Below are 19,133 nucleotides of genomic sequence, written 5' to 3' on the forward strand. Positions count from 1 at the left end.
CTGGAACTGAAAAACTTTTTTTGACACAGGAAACACGAGTGCACTTTAAGTCTGACGTTTTCCAACTGGTTTGAATTGGCTTTCATTGTCGTGGTGCAGGTCTTGGTCGAGAAGAAAAAAAAAGTTGTGATCAGCCAGCCTGTCACTACAAATCTGTTGTTCCTTCTGTCCGTATCGCCCTGTCCCTAGCCATCTGTCATTCTCACCCTGTATTCCTCCACACTATGTGCTGCTTTGTTTACACTATATACTTGAACAATTTATCCACTAACCAAACCGTCATCCATCCATTTTCTGTTGCAAGTACGGTAATCCTCATTCAGGCCGATCCCAACTGAGTTTATGCACAAGGTGGTGTACACTGGACAGATCGCTCGCTGATCGCCAGGCACATATAGACAAACAAGCATTCACACCCACAGACGATTTTAAACTACATTGCACTTAATTTAGAAAAAAAATCATCTTTTTGCAGTGTAGGAGGAAGCTGGAGCCGAGGTTCTAAACTCAAAACTCTAAATTGTTAGCAGACATGCTAACAACTAACTTCATGTTGTCTATTTTGACCCTAACCTGTATGTTATTCAAGCTGCTTATCCTCAGGGGCATGCCAGGGTCGATCTTAGCCAATTTTACAATTAGGACAATTTTAGAGTGTTCCATGAACACGCAACACTGTAAATCTGTAAGTGTTAACTTTTCAAACGTTCACTTCGACAACATTCCTAGGAAATCACATTGTTCCATCACTGGTAAGCTGTTTTTAGAGCAGTTCCTCTGTTTTAGGGGCTAGCTGGTGCCCACCGGCACCGTGTTTGTGACAAAAAGTGTAATGTTTATGTTATGTAATCGTTATATACACTACTTGAAATTGGGTTCTCATTGCAGTTTAAAAGATGAATATCATTCAATTGCTTCAAGAGAAGACCAAACTCATGCAGTTGCATTGTACTGTATCAGTTAACGCTCAGTCCAGACAGTACCCTTTACAATACTTCCACCTAGCGGACATATTAGTCACTTCAACAAACTGACAAATACTGTATATTCTTGACGCCCAATGTTTGTGTCGTTTACATTCCACTGCTACTATTTTAATACATTTTCGACTTATTTGTTGTTCTTTTTTATTTTTTATTTTTAGGTCATTTTTTACATTTTCGGTAAGGTTACAAAGTAAATAACAATTTTGACCCATGTGTGTAAACGTCATGTAATAATATAAAAAAATATTTTTGTTCATATAGTATGAAAGGAAGAGTGAAAATAATGATCAGTGGTAATCAAAAACATGGTATCTAAAGAACCCTTGGAATATCTGAAGATTTTAATTTTACTTTATTTTAAGAAATTAATTTAAAAAGATAGAACAAAAAAATACCCCGCCAGGATGAAATAACAACAGAAAATGAATGCAGGTCATTTTTGAGCCATGTTGTGCATTAGAAAGGGTGTGAATATGTCGTGCTTCAAAGGGTTACAGAAAAAAAATCTCTTTGAAGATTCGGTACGTCATGACACGTCCGTATGGAAAGCCCAGCTAATTCTTTCGTTTCGACATGTCAGATATGCTAATGTACTATTTATATAATTACACGCTTCCGGTATATTAATCGAAAGAGTTTCATATTTATGGTATACAGTTCTGGGGGGTAAAAAGTTTCGACCAGTCACAATCATCATCAGACAAGTTGAATTAAATTGTCAACTATTCAAAATGCAATGAAACTACTACCAATCCAAAAGACGTTGGTGTTTCGTATTGATTCCACGTTATTAAACTTTTAAATGTTGAATCCGCTCATAGCCGAGCTCTGTTAAAAAGTCATGCCATAAATTCCGATGGTCGAATTTACCTTTTAAATTTTGAATCCGCTTGCCCCATCTACATCCAAACACATTTGCGATGTCCATGGTGTCAACGTTTCCACTCAACTGCGAATGCATTAAAAAGATGCCGCACGGTAAACAAACGTAAACGGTTCTTTTCGCGTCCAAGCGTAATGACGTCACGATATACGTCAGACGTTTGCCAAGGTTGACATCTTCGCAGCGAGCCACTGCCACCGCATTATCCAATCACTTTTGTCCGGAGCTGCAATTGGATCTGATTTTTACGGCGCCGTCGGAAGCTCGTATTTAACATTTATCAGCGTGTTAGCCAGTGGAGATTGATTTTAAAAAAAAAGTCACCGACAGCATCATCAACGGATTCAACTTTGTTGTTCGCTTGCCAGCTGCCAATGCTGCTGCAGAAGCTGCTGCTGCAGAAATGTCTCTACAACACCAGAGGGAGGTAGTGCTCCATGGACAACTTCCACTCTATGCACAAACTCGACCCCCCCCCCCCGCCCCCCCGCCACACACACAAGAGGCACAGATAAAAACTAATAATAATAATTATTAAGATTAAGATATCTTTTATTTGTCCCACAATGGGGACATTTTCAGTCTACTGCAACAAGATTGTGGGTAGAAGAAGAAAGAAGGAAAAAACTAAGTTTTTTTTTTTTTTTTGCATTCACAGATAAAGATAAGGTGGCTGTGCTATTTACCAATGTTTGTCACATCATTTCATTTTTTTATTCGGCAGCTTGACAGCAGTCGGTAGGAACGAGCGGCGGTATCTCACCTTCTTGCAGCGCGGGTGTAACAGTCTCTGGCTGAAGGAGCTACCTAGTGCTGTCAGGGCAGCACTAGGTAGGGAGGGGGTGGGTGGGACTGTCCATCATAGCCTTTAGCTTAGCTAGCATCCTCCTGTTGCCCACCTCCTCCAGAGTGTCTAGGGAGCAGCCCAGGACAGAACTGGCCTTCCTGACCAGTTGCTCCAGTCTCTTTCTGTCCCGGGCCGAGATGCTGCCTGACCAGCAGACAATGCCATAATGGTTGGCCGAAGCCACCACCGAGTTATAGAAAGTCTTAAGGAGTGACCCCTGAACCCCAAAAGACCTCAGTTTCCTGAGTAGGAAGAGTCGGCTCTGTCCTTTCCTAATCAGGGCGTCCGTGTCAGTAGACCAGTCCAGTTTATTGTTTAGAAGAACACCCAGGTACTCTCTATGTCCATACCCTGGATGTTCATCAGTGCAGGTGAGGACTGTTTCCTGCAGAAATCCACAACCAACTCCTTAGTTTTCCTTTTTCGATCTGGAGGTGATTCTGCTGGCACCAGTCCACAAAGTCCTTCGTCAGTCCCTTGTACTCCCGATCGTCTCCCTCTGTAATGAGGCCTACGATCGCTGAGTCATCAGAGAACTGCTGAAGGTGGCAGTTTGGAGTGGTGTGTCTGAAGTCCGAGGTGTAGAGGATGAACAGGAATGGAGCCAGAACAGTCCCCTGCGGCGCTCCAGTGCTGCAGAGAAGCCTGGGTTTCTTTTTCTTTTTCTTTTTTTTTTGGCATTGTCAAATGTGGCATGACATGTCTGTAAAATATGAACATAGCCTATTGGTGACTAACAAGAGCGAGGTCACTGTGGTAGACACGGGACAGTCTAAAACTCAATGTAAGCATTTTAAAGAAGCTTAACATGCCAGAAAATTGCAATCATTTGTCACCAAAATATCTGTGGAGAAGGGTTATAATGGCTTTTAAATTTTCATTGCAGCAATTTTTTTGGGGGAGTTTTGTGTTTTGAAAATTATTGGGGGGGGGGGGGGTTGTGTTGTTTGTTTTTGGTATTTTTAACTGGAGACATAGCACTGAAGGACTGCTGAGTGGTGCAATGCAGCTTTGACTTGAACGGACTTGGGAGTGTCTGTTGAAAGGACACTTACTCAGCAGAAATTCTGCAACATGGTGCACAGTGAGAGCAGCACTGGGGACAGCAACAATAAATAAATGCCACTCAACATTTATCACGCTCAATTAATGAATGGCTCTCTTCTGTCAAACACCTTCTGTTGAGAATATAAAGACCGCATGACTGATTACAATGGCGCTGCTAAGTTTGCATTATGTGTCGATATAAATCGTCAGGAGGTGTGATGTCCAATTAAAATGAAAAAAAAATAGAGACCTTTTTCTCATCAGGACAACAAAAACACATAAAGACTGCACTGTAAAAACACAACTTGTATTTTTTGGCTAGTAATTTAATTTGGAGAATTTCAAAATATAATATAATTTATGGCAACAATGTTAGCACAACAAAGCAAGTTGTTTGCTCCAAAACAATTTGTGGAGCTGTTTTTTGTTATATCCTTAAGTTGGCCGGTGCTCTTATTTCTTTGATGTGAGACACGGGAATGCCAATTTTCACAACAGCAAAACTTGAAATATTTAGTCAAATTGCCCAACTTCCATTTTTTATCAAAGTGTGTTGCCTTGAAATTTTGATTTGTTTGGTTTTGTCTCAAAAGGGTAAGAAAAATATTGCAAAATCTCAACGTTATTTGTTCCACATGACAATTTGACATGACAGTACAGATTTTAGCAAGGATCATGCAAGTTGACACATAAAATTACGTGACGGGCCGGATCTGGCCCCCGGGCCTTGAGTTTGACGCCTGTGCTATCCACGTACTAAAAAATTAATCTAATTGCAGATGATCCCATTGTGTGCTGCCACTTTACAAAAGAAAATTGAGTGAACACTTTTTTTTCAGTGTGCCTGTACTCTTAGCCCAAGCACATGACATTGTATATTGATTTAACAGACCGTATTTTCTCGTCATAATAGTAAACTTTAGTGGCCATCTAATTGTATGTCGAGCTCAAATTAATCACTAGATACATCATCCACCAAAGACAAATACTGTACATGCCCCCTTGTACTACACTACTCCATTTTCCCATCTTGAAGAAAAAAAAGATAAGTGCAGTTAATGTAATTGTCTCAGTTCTCTTTAGTGCACACAAGTACATTAAAGAGAGCACTACTATATTCATTTGCACCCCGATGCTAAACATAACAGAGCAAACTATCTCTCTCGTGAACTAAAGTATATGTTCCCCGCTCAGCAAACGCTCATCTTAACCCCACTTCATTATTATCCACACTACGGCATTAAATAGTGAACTGTCGATCCCATTTCAATTGCCATTGCTGACCAAAACAGTAGCCAACATGGCACGTAAACAGTCTTTGAGATTCATTCACATGTGAACATGACAAACATCATAATATACAGTACCTGTAACATTATTTCATGTTATTCAATAAGGGAATGATGTAATAAGGATACAAATGGCCCGTGGGCTGGAATTTGGCCACCGGTGGTTCATTGTCAAAAAGGATCAGTTCAGTATTCTCGCTGCCCTCGGTTGCTTAAATATTGCATTGCCTATCTTGCTTCTATGTGCCCACTGAGCTGACACACTTACTATAAATATGAGCCATAAGCACATTGTCATGCAGCTTTTCTTTCCGCTTGCTTGGTGGTAAAACAACACGCGCGCGCACGCGCACACACACACACACACACACACACACACACACACACACACAAGCAAAAAAGGTTTCTCAGCTGACCTGTGGGAAGCACATCACAGTCAGGAGCTTTCCCATTTCCCATCAAGTGTGCTACAGAAGAGCCATTAATGAGACTGAAAGGAGCGCACAGTTCCATTATTATTGAAACCTTCTTTCTGCAGTCTTGGATATGGCATTACTATTTTTACTCATATATTTTTTTTCTTACCAGACTTATGTTACATTCAGCACAAGAAGGCCCGCGAGCAGCCAGGCGGGGAAGATGGATGTCTATTTTTTGAAGACGCAAGACTTAACGCAGTCTGAACTGTCAGTTTATGTGCGGGTTAGGGGGTTAACCACTCTTGCCACCCACTAGCACCATTCTTGCTGCGCAGAACATTGTTTGGCAAACTGAATTTAGCTTTATTCTCTAACCATCATTTTTTTCAATATCTTTTTCTTATCGCGCATTTTACCTCAGTAGTTCTTCGGCGTCTTAATGACATATCTGTAACATGCACTGAACATGGAAGTATGTGTTGCTCTTCAACAGTGAACTGTTAGCTAATGCTAATCTAGGCCTGCAACAAAACTCAATACAGATTTACTTACCGTGACCAAGTCACTGAACATTCACGACTCCACTGAACACAAATATTCCATCACCCCCTTTGTCCGAAACTTCGCCGAACATTCGAGTTTGTGCCAATTACCAGACACAAACGCCACTAACGCTAATTAGTGCTACTTCGGCACGTCTGCTTAAGTTTTTAGCTTTGACATGATAGTGCTTCGGCCTTCACTTGAAAGTGACTCTTTCAACTCTGGATCTTTGCTGGTTATTTGTTAAGTAACTCATGTGATCGCTGGTTGTGATGCGAATGATTCCTACTATTACATAACAGTGGGACAAAAGAGCAGCTCATGAGCGGCAGAAAACAATATTTTTTGATTGATACTTGGCGGTAAATTGTACACTGCAGCTATTTATTTATAACCAATAAAATGTCATTTTTTTCCTGATTAACAGTGATTTTGGATTCCATCCCCCCCCCCCCTCACCCCACTAGATGGTACATTCAAACCTCTTGATAGAAAGGCATGGAATGCGTGCCAAGCTGGCTCTACTGCAGAAATGTGTCCCATCCCACCATGCATCTGGAGAATATTGATTGGACTTTTTTTGGGCACCTTGCCGCACACAACGTTCAGGGCAGAAAAAAATGCTTTTTTTCGATCCATGTGGCTGCAGATCAGAGTTTGGTTAGAGTTGTGATTTAGTAAATGCGCGTATTCAGTATGCAGTATGTGTACGGTACATATTCATGGTTACAGCGGGCCAAAAAAGAACGACAAAAAAATCGGGCTGAAAGGTGAGTCTTGCCTAGCGTATCATGCCTTTTGTTGTCTGTACATTACTGTTTTTCTGTTTCGTGTTAAACAGACTTCTCTCCACTGAAAGCACGGCAAACCTCAAAAGCATCTAAGTACTGTATTGCAACATAACACTGATAGGTGTGCCCCAAGTAGCACTGATGAAAAATTGTGGCTCTATGTCCATCTGGGGTTATGCCTGAATGTTGTCCTTATTTGCCAAGCTCTTTTACATCTTGGTCAGTTAGTAATGGAAGTGTTGCTTTTCCATCTGACAAATCCTCACACAAAGCTCATCCAAAAGCCACAACCTTGCCCACCAGCCTTTTGGTTTCCTTGGCAATAAGCAAGCTAAATTCTGCTCTACTTCTTCAGGTGGAAGTGAGTCAACAGTGCTGTTGTGCACGTCGCCCCCGTGGCGTCCGAACGCTCGACGGGTTTGTTGTAGAGTAGAGAGAGATAACTAATGCACAATGTTACCCACAACAAGCTGCTCTCAATAGGACACAAGCACGCAAACCCATTGGCAGTCCATTAATGCCTATCGAAAAGACAACATGTATGCATGTGCACATACACACTGATTCACAGTGCACACACGCGCACGCGCACACACACACACACACACACACACACACACACACACACACAATAATAGCAACTCTGTTTTGGCCTTCGTGTGTCTGTTTATACTGGCCCTCTTCTTTTCAGTCAAAATGATTTATTCATCTGTTTGTGTTTACCCTGAAAAGGACCCTTATTAGCCATTACAGTTTACTTACTCGACTGTAGATGGGATGCTCTGATCACATCTCTCTCTATCTATCTATCTATCTATCTATCTATCTATCTATCTATCTATCTATCTATCTATCTATCTATCTATCTATCTATCTATCTATCATCACATCCAGCAATCTACCTACCTTAGCTTTTCATGGCATAGCATCTGCTTGGCAAAATGAATTTGGATTCTAAGGTTATCATCACATGATCTATCTATCTATCTATCTATCTATCTATCTATCTATCTATCTATCTATCTATCTATCTATCTATCTATCTATCTATCTATCTATCATGAATGGGTGTGACTCGAAATTGACCTGCTTTGTTTCATTGAGCACCATCATCCTGGTGTGACACATGACAGCACAATATGGATGTGGCATGTATAACAACAACACAGCTCTTAGTGTACTGCCCCCCTCCAACCGCAAAAAGTCATGTCACCATAGCAACGAGATGCGAGCTGCCTTGTTAAAGGTAATGGAGAAGTATAAATATTAAGAATGCATTGCAGAATGCTTGATCAAAAATAAGCAGACCGTTTTTTTGTTGTTGTTGTTGTTTTTTTTTTTTTTGTGTTGTTTGTCCACCAGCCGCCCGCATGGGGCTACGCCAGGACACGTTGACGCCTCTTTTCCTTACGTAATCGTACTGGTAGTAATTACCAAGCATTAAAAACGCTGCTATTCACTTTAACATTTGCTGTATGAGTCCACAAAGTTGCGTAACATCTCAGTCCCATCCGCCGCGGGGAATGGACGCAGCCCAAATAGCAGGAAACAGGGGTAGACTGTATGCGGTTACAGATTGATCAGCATGACGACATAATGTCAAAAGGATGAGCCTACCTGTCCGCAGGTTGAAGGAGAAGCGGGCTTCGACCAGATGAGGGGTGTCGCTCCTGGAGCGCAGTCTGCGGATTAATCGGCGGTCAGTGCTGTCCGGAGTGGTCGCCATCAACCCGGGCCAGGGTCCACCGGTGACTGCTGGCCGACTGGGGCGAGCTCAAACACCACCACCAGAGCGGCGGCCACGCCGGGAGGAAGATTTCGTTTAGGAAGAGGAGGGGGATGGGAGAGAGAGAGAGAGAGAGAGAGAGAGAGAGAGAGAGAGAGAGAGAGAGAGAGAGAGAGAGAGAGAGAGAGAGAGAGAGAGAGAGAGAGAGAGAGAGAGATACACGCACACACACACACACACGCACACACACGAACGTGCGTCTCTATCAGGGCAATTTACGGAGTGACATTAATTGACTCAAGAATTGGGCAAAGATCCTCAAATAAAAAAAGGAAATAATTCACAACAAAATGGAGAGAAATTTCCCCGTTGTCTATTGAAAACATTTTTTTAATAAAGCGTTTTTGAAGTACTACTTGATGTTCAATGACATTCAAAATGCTGTGACGCAGCCAAGCGTGTCAATCTCTGTGTGTGCTTGCATATGTTTGTGCATGTGTATATGTACATTTGATATTTATAGAAATTTATTTTGATGGAAGAAACCATGTAGTATTGCATTCAGGAACGAGTTCAAGCATTCTTTTCAACCAGACATTCTTTGAAACTAATAGCAGACAAAATTGTAGCTGCTTTTATTGAACCTGATGTTTTGTATAAATACGACTAATAAATATAATTAATAATAACTATTAATGAATGAATATGAATATGACAATACGACATTTTATTATATACATATGCATATATTTTTATATTTCATTCTCCGATAGCTATATGGTCTTCTTTCTATGCAAACCTTGCTGTAAATTGTTTAGCGTTAAAGTGCAATTTTAAAAAGATCCCACAAGAGGTCTCTCGCTCCTCCCCCTACAACTTTCAAAAGCTGCACGACACTTGTATGAGTAGATTTATGACGGTTAATTGAGGCTTTGAGGTTAATTGAGAACAGTTAGACACGATCCAGGCCCATCGCTTGCCAATCGTGAAGGTCCCAAAGCAATAAAATAGAGTTAATTGGGTCGTGAACATATTTGCAATGAGAGCTCCTTGAATATCGACGACTCGTGGTTAAAGCAGCGTTTACGACACTCGTGTAAGATTTACGGCTGTTAGTTCTGGCTAGAAAAGTAAACAAGCCCACCCCTCTCCGCCGCTTTGCAAGTTTGTAGAGTTTGTAGACACCAAAGAGCTACAAAATACAAGTAAGTGCGTCTTGAACAGCAAAACAATGCAGTATCCTTTTGCTGCATATTCCGGTGAAACAATTCCCTTTAAACAACACTTTAAAAATGTTCTCCTGTCGCTGACGCGTCGAGTTTGTGAACATCTCGCGAGGTTTCAACGGTAAACCAACAACACAAACAAAAAATATCCCCAAATACAGGTAGGTTCGTCGTTAACATATTTGCATCGAGAGCTTGTTTACCAGTATAGACGTATTGGTTTTAAAATAACTGGTTTTAAAAAGTTCCTCCAGCTACAGCGAGCTAAACTAGCCTTTGCCCGACTCCCGTAAATTAACATAATGCGAGATTGTATACGCAAATAAACTACATAAATAAAAAAAGGTAAACGTTACTTTTCTCTTTGACAGACATCGCAACACCAACATTAATGCGAGTAATAAAAACAAAACAAAACAAAACAGCAACACACTCAAAAAGTAAGTGGAAGCCGTTCATGCTTATTGCGAAATTTTAGATTCCATAAATGATGTGACAAACCTGTTTGTTTAATTTCGTAAATCCTGTTCGGGCACATTTTCCTTTTATGCTAGTAGGACGCACCCATAAATCAACACAGCACTTATTATGAAGAGTAAACGGGTGTCATATTTTCCTTTTTGTGAATACAGCACTGTATTACAAGTGCAGTTTATTTGAGTAAATCACAGCCCAAAAAACCCCCATCAAATTTTATAAATGCAATGTTCAGATGCACAAATTGGAATGGAGGACATTCTTCAAATGCAAAAACATTTCTGTTCCTGTGAACCCGCATCAACCATTTGGATGAGTGTTAAAGCCCTTATTATTATTATTTTCCACTCTTATTTGACCCTTCCATATTTCTAATCCAATTTAAACATTCTAACTTGAAGACATTCCAACATTTTACACCATCCAAGGTATTATTTTTTTAATTAGCTCATTTCAGTTTCCCAGCATTCCACATCCCCCTTAAAAAAAATCTTTCCCAACAAGGCATTCGACAAAAAAAGTTCACATTCCTGCATTATTACATATTTTACATTATTCCCACCTCCTGAAACATTTCTTGTCATTTAACCAATGACAAAATATTTTTCAAATTCCACAATTTACCACATTTAAAAAAACTAAAATATAATTCCACAGTGTTTCAGCTCAGCTTCACCTTTTCTAAATTCACATCATGTAGTATAATTTAGTTTTTTCTTTTTTTAAACCTCTTTTTCAGTGACAATGCTGCTTCAACGTCGAGCTCTTATGTCAGTTGGCCTCCGCTTGTTTTCCAGTCATGCGACCAGCGGACCTTTGGCGGACAGCGCATGCTCTAGCTCAGGTAGAATCACTATCAATCAACTTTTCGATAGAATGTGAAAAAAATTTTTGTGGTGATATTTCATCAGTCATGAGGCACACCCCCCCCCCCCCACCCACCCACCCACAAAATATCAAAGTTATACAATGTTGCTCATTTTATTGTGTGAAATAAATATTTCATCCGGTACAACTCAGCCAGAATTTTAGCTTCCGCAGATTGTTTCCCCTCACTGTATGCATGCCTGAGGATTTCATTTTAGGATAATAGTACTGTTATTCCAGCGACTAATATAGAGCAGTCGTAAAATTCCACCCTCCAACTGTAATACTTCCTGTGCGTAGTTTTATTCTTAGAATATCCCATCAAATATTCGGTTTTAGAAACGTTTGCTTGTTTTGCAGACATGTCGGAATTCCGAAAGGTCTTTTCCAAAGCCCAGCACATTGCAATCATCACCGGGGCCGGAGTGAGCGCTGAGAGCGGAGTCCCGACATTCCGGGGTGAACATGAGAAATGGAGGAAATGGCAGTCCCAAGTGTGTCCTTTGTTTTTATGACAGATATACCTGCCTCTTTGCCATTTTTTAAAAATAATTTGTTTCTGGAACGGCAGCCAGCAAAGTTAGAAGCATTATTTGTTGCATATTTAATGTTATTTACGTTCTGCTGCCTTCCCTTTCATTCCCATTGAAGCAAACGTTGATGAAAAGCACTGCAATGTATCCCTTGGATTTGACAGGACCTGGCTTCCCCAGAGGCTTTCTCCCGCTACCCGTCACGTGTGTGGGAGTTCTACCATCACCGGCGAGAGGTGGCGTTGAGTAAGAAGCCCAACGCGGCGCACCTGGCCATCGCGGAGTGTGAGGCCCGGCTGAAAAAGCAAGGCCGCGAAGTGGTGGTCATTACACAATGCATTGATGACCTGCACCAGCAGGCCGGCTCCAAACATGTGCTGAGGATTCACGGTGGGTGGCCATCCTGGACTGAAAAACAAGACTTCAAGTTGTTTGTCATTGGCAAAATGGAGGCCTGAGATTCAAATATCAACATTAGTTGTGTTGTCAGGAAAGCAGTTCAATTGCCTGATGAATAAGTAAATACTTCTTCCCACTGCTTCTGTCTGCAGGCAGCCTGACGGAGACACGTTGTTTGAGTTGTGGCGATGTGGAGGTCAACAGGCGCAGCCCCATATGTGCTGCTCTCAAGAACAAGGGGTACCATGCACAGCCTGCCCGAACACCATAAAACCTACCGCGCTTATGTTTTGCATTTTCCCCTCCCTCTTCTTCTTGTGTAGCTCACCGGACCCGAATGTGGCCGATGCAAACATTCCAGTGGATAAACTGCCAAGGTGAGACGAGTTGTCCGATTTTCAAAATTCTTGGTGTGTTGTACTCAGGGTGAAGTGGCCATTCCAACCATACTCGGCATTTTGTCAGACTGTCATTTTTGGGAAATCTTGTCATGGTGCTACTTGTATACTGTGTTTATTGGAAAATATGTTTATGTCCATCTGCTGGTCCCAAAAAATACTTTGAACTTTCAGTTTCAACAATACAATACAATACAATACATGCTGATTTATATAGCGCTTTCACAACAGCGGCAGCTGTAACAAAGCGCTTAACAAAACAGTTAACATAAAGTAAAATAATAAACACAACACATAACATAAAACACGGACAGTCGTGCAACATACTAACACGCACTGTAACTAATGGTTTGTTAGATAGGTAGACCAGGACAACTGAATAACGTAGACATGTGCTTTGTGCTTGGCTTGTTTTGCCACTCTTCGGAAAGTTAAAGGTACTGTAAGTACTGCAAAGGACAGTTCACCCACAATAATGTTAAATTATCATCTCACTAACAGTGTCAATGTCAATTTATTTCAGTGTCAATTTGTTTTCCTAATACACTCCTTGTTTGGAGCTCATTAGGTTGTTCAGTGAGACCACATAAATGCAAATACTGTATTGTTTTTGTTTTCCTTACTTACTCAAGTTAAGCACTAGAGGGCAGCAGTGTTCTAAAGATGGATTTACCGTGCAGGTGCAAATGACAATTTTCATGTAATATGTCAAGTGATACATATCGGGGATGGAATTTGTTTATATTGACAGAATACAGTAAACAACCATGTAAATCCATAAGCATTAACACCGCACAGTGGCAATGAAGTTAAGTAACCATATCCAAACCTCACGATTATCACTATATGAACCTCATGATACAATAATTATCACAATATTGTGGGGTGGTTGGTGATTTAAAAAAAAAAGGGTCGCATTACTGTATAAAAATACTCACATAAAAATCTCAAACTGAAAAAAATAAATGAGTTGCACGGTTGGCGACAGGTGAGCATGGCTGCCTCACAGTGCAAAGGTGCAGGGTTCGATTCCGGCTCCGGCCTTCCTGTGTGGAGCTTGCATGTTCTCCCCGGGCCTGCGTGGGCTTTTTCCGGGTACTCCGGTTTCCTCCCACATTCCAAAAACATTTGCATGTTTTTGGAATCACAAGGGGGGATTGTGGGGGGTGCTGGAGCCCATCCCAGCCGTCTTCGAGCAGTAGGCCGGGGACACCATGAACCGGTTGCCAGCCAATCGCAGGGCATACAGAGACGAACAACCATCCGCGCTCACACTCACACCGAGGGACAATTTTGAGTGTTCAATCAGCCTGCCCTGCATGTTTTTGGAATGTGGGAGGAAACCGGAGTACCCGGAGAAAACCCACGCAGGCCCGGGGAGAACATGCAAACTCCACACAGGGAGGCTGGAGCTGGAATTGAACCCGGTACTTCTGCACTGTGAGGTCGACGCGCTAACCACAGGACCAACGGGCCGCATGTCCCATTCATGCGGTTCTAATTAGCGGAGGTCATAATTATACATAGAGTTCAAAGACATAATACATTTAATTTGTTTCAGTGTTAAATGTGTTTCTTTATTGACAGTGAGTACACGCCGCAAAGCACAATTAGTTCTAATGTACTCATAACTTATTGGTCACTGCATCAACAAAACTGTTGTCCCATATGAAACCACAAAGCAGCGCACAAGTGCTCCTTGCCAAGAAACAGACTGATTGCTCAAAGTATACTTTATGCTTGAACGTTCGTCGCCCAATAAACCGCAGAGTGTATAAACCTTTGTTCCCGCGTCATCAATATTGGTCATGTGGGATCTTGTCTTGAACAAATGTAATCACCAGAAACTTTACTGTGCTCTTGACAAGGTGTTCGGAAAGCGATTGCAACGGTCTGCTGAGGCCGAACGTCGTGTTTTTTGGGGAGACGCTGGACTCTCACCTCCTGACCAAAGTGGAAAAAGAACTAGAAATCTGTGATCTTTGTCTGGTGGTAAGTAGTGTGGTAGTGTTATCTTGTTACTAATGATACAAAATGTAATGGTTTTGATTTTGGCCTCTCACGATCATAAAGACATTCTGATCGGAGAAAAACGTTTAGTGTGCCGAACGACGCAGTGTGTTCCCGACATTGTGGAAGCACCTTGAATGCACCATGTTGCAGAGTTGCAAGGACCCTCTATACCCGCTTGCAGCTCGAGTCAGAGTCTGACCAATGACCACTGCGAGGTCCTTGTTGTTCCTGTAGAAATTCTTCTTCTTCTTATTATTATTATTTTCGATCAATAATTGCATTCGGGCCTGGTGAAAAATGTTACAAATGTTTATCATTTTAAAAAATGTATCTGCGTCCCAGTACCAAGTGGCCCCGGCTGCATACTGGTGGTTGGGAACCACTGGCCCTCCCTCGCCCATTATATAACAAAAAAAGACATTTCAAACAGTGTCGTGTAGTAGGTTTCAGCCGTTTTAACTACTCCTCAATGTTGTTACCCTCGAGGTGGGTACGTCGTCTATCGTCTACCCGGCAGCCATGTTCGGCCCCCAGGTGGCATCCAGGGGCGTCCCGGTGGCAGAATTTAACCTACGAACAACACCAAAGTCCGAGTACTTCACGTAAGTAGGAATCAAAGAACACACACACGAGTGGATCAAATGATGCGGCAGATGTTGGCGTGACGACGCCTTCGACACCATTTGGCCCTTGGAGCGGCTTAGATTTGTTTTATTTTGGCGCAGGTACCACTTCCAGGGTCCGTGTGGAACGACGCTGCCCGCAGCCTTGGCTCCACACAACTCGGAGGTGGTCTAAAGACAAAAGAGGATTGTCGCCGTTGTTTTCTATTCCAAGTGTTTGCCTTATAAGCAGTTCTAATGGCTTGGGTGCATAGAATGTAGCTCTGCAGATCTGTCAATACTTGAATATAGTGCTCAGTCCATGAAAATGGGCTATTTTCTAACTATGCAGATTGATTGATGATTAAGGGGGAGGTAGTGTTACACATGCAGTTGTTTGCGTATACAGCCATTTCTTACTCTGTTTACAATATTACTAGACAATGGAACTAGCAGTTTGCTCCCACTGGACATAACGTGGAATGACTTCATAGATTGTAGACTCAAAACTGTCACCATCATGAAGCATTCTGTCGAGGCGTTGTTTTGAGTAACCTTCCCAACCGTCATTCATGTTAACTCCGGGAAAATGAAAATCAAATAATGGACACAAAATGGATCAAGAAGGTGTTTGCAAAGTGTCGTCGTCCCTCGGCGGTATTGCGGCTTTAATTTTTTTTTGGGGGGGGGGGGCGGCACTGGGCTTTGGAGGTTCTGCTGTATACGTTGGCCGTTTTGTATTCTGATAGGAGGCGCAGGGAAGAATGTCACGAGGAGTCGTCGGTGTGAGAGGAGAACATTTCTTGCCTCGACCAAATGTTTGCTTTAAACTTTACAGGGCAATAGTAGCTCACGTTACAGGCGTTTATTCTCAGGCTCATTGACATCAATGTGCTGACACACTATTTGCGTTACATTTACTTTATTCTTACAAGCAGGGTAGATGGCAGCGAAATGATTGCTTTATGTTTCTCTTAAATGATCATGCACACTTCCTTACCAGATTACATGAATCAGTCAGTTAATGCAATTATTCCGAAACTGATTAAAACATTGAATATGCACCTGCTGGTCTTGCATTGTTATTCTATTTGATGTCCTCAAAGTGAGCCACAGAGCGATTTTTAATATCTTAACCAAAGTACTGTAAGAGACATCACACAATGATGAGGAACAGTTTTCTAGATGATGTTGTAATTTGCCACAAAAGAACAAAAACTTTTTTTCAGTCAGTCGGCTAGCCAAAAACTAATGACCCATTTACTCGTCTCACTGTGTTTTAATTTCACAAAGGATGCATATTTATATCGGATCACACAGCACCAATGAACATGACTACTGACATGCCCAACAAATGGTATTGTGTGGTCTGTTCCGCCTCTAACGAGAAGAACTATCCGGCTGTAAACTCCATGGATGGACGCACATATACAGTCCAATATAATGTGAGCCCGTGCATGGGCAAATATTGATTTCCTTTTTCTGCGGCTGACTGATTATCATGTTACTGGCGAGACGTGAACCGGAACTGTTTTGTGCTGCAGACACAGCATGATGATCATTCTTAGCGAAAATGTTTTTGTTCTTTAATTTGGTGATAATAATTGACATGATATAAACAGCGCCGTTGAGAAGTGTGGGGTCGCCCAGACTATATTATGTTTCCTTTAGTTTTTTTTCCTGAAAAAAGGCAGTTGTTTTTTTTTTAAAGCACATTAACAATACCTAGACCACATGTGGCAAAGTCAAGGTCCGGGGGCCAGATCTGGCCCGCCACATCATTTTATGTGGCCCGCGAAAGCAACTCAAGCATGTCATGTTCCAGGATGCTTGCTAAAGTCTGAACCAACATTTCAAATTGTCATACGTAATCCACAATAACAGTCATTATTCTTGACTTCTGATTTTAAAACTAGTCATTCATCAATTTGTTGTGCGCTGTGTATGTAATATGTGGAGGGGATTCAACATTTATATGGTTTCCCAAAATTCATAACGGCCCTCCGAGGGAAACCGGAACTAGAGTGAGACCCGCGACAAAAATGAGTTTGACACCCCTGACCTAGACGATATCCCTGATTAATTTATAGCCATTAAATTTTTTCTTCTTTAAAAAAATTAAATAACATGTTCAAAGTGATCCCCATCTTGAATGCTTATATATTGTACAGAGTGAAAAGCATATATTTAAACATTTAGTTGCCGTTTTAAAACGTATTGACTAATATCATACTAAAAAGTAACATTAACAAAAAAAAAAAACATGATTAGAATAAATATAGTACCGGTATTTAAAAAAAAAAAAGCTTTTAATTAGCCGACCACAATGGATCCCACTTCTTTATGTATTCTAAATGAAATGAACGCACATTTAAAGTGATAGTTGCTCCACGTAGCGGGGAAGTTTTGTGAATTACAGTCGAGTCAACCAAGCGATGGGCTTTTTTAGGTCACATGATGGTACCTTTCGGTAAAACCCAAACAACAAAATGATATACAGCATAGCGTACAATAATGTGGGTTTTCTTCTTAATAAGGGCCTTTAAAATAACCACACAAGGTGTCAGCTGTAAATCCATTGCAGGTATTTTCTATTTATAGCACGTCACAATAACAACACTGAGGGGGAGACGGGCGCGGAATCCGACTTATCACGCGCGCACACTCGCACAATCTTCTCCCACTGTCATCTTGCTAACCTTACCTTGAACCGTGTGTGTGTGTGTGTGCACGTGTGCGTGTGTTTAAAACGACTCGGCTGCCATGACAAATCCTTACAGTTAATCCCACTTTTACCCTCATCCTTTTATTATTTTGGGACCATTGTGATGCCATCTTTGTGTTGCCCTCCTTGTGTTCTGTGACACAAAGACCGAATAATTGACTGTAATTTTAAATTTTTTTTTGATTTAACATCCAAACAGAGGTGAGCATCTCTCGCCCACCGTCTGCTACGCAATGGAAATAGGGAGGGAGTTGTTGTTTCTAAAATGGGGGCCCAGGTGCAGGCTAATCTGTTCTAGTTCGCCACTAATTAGGATCAAGGATCGCGGCCACTTTCTCTCGACTATTGATCACTGGCCAGAGAAGTATTTGTCTCCTATATGAGAGCAGGACCTGGAACACATTCATAGGCTCCCCCGCGGGCCTGTTTTTTGATGCTTAAATGTGTCAGTTGGAATTCCGTTTTTGTAATCAGTGGAATACAATGTGTTTCCGTGAAGCTGGATTAAACCCACGCAAGCACGGGGGAGAACATGCCAACTCCACATAGGAAGGCCAGGGTCCAAAATTGAACCCATGACCTCCGCACTGTGAGATGGCCATTCTAACCAGTCGATCACCATAGGAAATGATGACTCTCGTGTCAATCAAATTTTATCTTGCTGAATGCATGTATTCACCAACTACCGTTTTAGGTTTTCCATCCAACATTTTCTAACTCTTATCTGGGGTCAGGTCGCGGGGGCCAACAGCCTTAGCAGGGAAGCTCAGACTTCCCTCTCCCGAGCCACTTGTTCCAGTTCCTCCCTGGGGATCCTGAGGCGTTCCCAGGCCAGCTGGGAGACATCGTCTCCCCAGCATGTCCTGGGTCGTCCCCGGGCCCGACATGCCGGGAACACCTCACCGGGGAGGCGTCCAGGAGGCATCCTACTGTGATGCCCGAGCCACCTCATCTGGCTCCTCTCGACGTGGAGGAGAAGCAGCTCGAGTCTGAGCCCCTCCAGGATGGCTGAGCTTCTCACCTTATCTCTGAGGGAGAGCCCGGACACCCTGCGGAGAAAACTCTGGTGTCCGAGATCTCGTTCTTTCGGTCACGACCCATAGCTCGTGACCATAAGTGAGGGTTGGAACGTACATTCCTTCTTTCCCACGACGGACCGATACAAAGTCCGTTTTTATTTTTATTTTTTTAGGTTTTCAAGTCAGGTATTTGGTTACAGAACTTGTGCAGATGTTCAGCGAGTATGGTCTATTTTAGGATGACATGTGATGTCATCTTCTTGAAAACACATTTCCAGCAGGCCTTAAGTGAGCATTAGATGGCATTCCACCTTGTTTGGCCCGCCTTTTAAACCGCTGCGCA

The 19,133-nt window shown here is 42.0% G+C and overlaps 2 protein-coding genes across 3 annotated transcripts in view; one reads left to right on the top strand and one right to left on the bottom strand.

The window, feature by feature from the left end:
• The window catches only part of LOC147194438 (phosphatase and actin regulator 1-like), a 43,753-nt gene extending 34,300 nt beyond the window's left edge, over window positions 1-9,453 (bottom strand). The window contains exon 1 of the mRNA XM_086128531.1: window positions 8,423-9,453. Coding sequence (XP_085984657.1) covers window positions 8,423-8,531 — 109 coding nt within the window. The 5' untranslated portion in view covers window positions 8,532-9,453. The remainder of the gene's footprint in view (window positions 1-8,422) is intronic.
• A 180-nt stretch (window positions 9,454-9,633) lies between these two features.
• LOC147194439 (NAD-dependent protein deacylase sirtuin-5, mitochondrial-like) lies at window positions 9,634-16,110 on the top strand. 2 transcript variants are annotated; one of them, XM_086128532.1, is made up of 9 exons: window positions 9,634-9,736; window positions 10,974-11,078; window positions 11,462-11,595; window positions 11,799-12,024; window positions 12,186-12,273; window positions 12,357-12,410; window positions 14,300-14,423; window positions 14,931-15,046; window positions 15,170-16,110. In XM_086128532.1, coding segments are annotated over exons 1-9 (921 nt in total). In that variant the 5' UTR covers window positions 9,634-9,735; the 3' UTR covers window positions 15,243-16,110. The 2 variants fall into 2 exon arrangements, with proteins under 2 accessions (XP_085984658.1, XP_085984659.1); XM_086128533.1 differs by lacking the exon at window positions 9,634-9,736 and adding an exon at window positions 9,826-9,918.
• The last annotated feature ends 3,023 nt before the right edge of the window (window positions 16,111-19,133 follow it).

Source organism: Hippocampus guttulatus, chromosome 14, assembly GCF_054856545.1.
Source record: "Hippocampus guttulatus isolate MCC_2025c chromosome 14, RoL_Hgut_1.0, whole genome shotgun sequence".
NCBI lineage: Eukaryota > Metazoa > Chordata > Actinopteri > Syngnathiformes > Syngnathidae > Hippocampus > Hippocampus guttulatus.

What these genes read in the sequence shown, in the direction of transcription:
- LOC147194439 (XM_086128532.1), top strand. An exon ending in GCTGCTCTCAAGAACAAGGG is followed by an intron (nt 12,274 to 12,356) that starts GTACCATGCACA and finishes CTTCTTGTGTAG; the next exon opens with CTCACCGGACCCGAATGTGG. An exon ending in TCTGTGATCTTTGTCTGGTG is followed by an intron (nt 14,424 to 14,930) that starts GTAAGTAGTGTG and finishes GTTACCCTCGAG; the next exon opens with GTGGGTACGTCGTCTATCGT.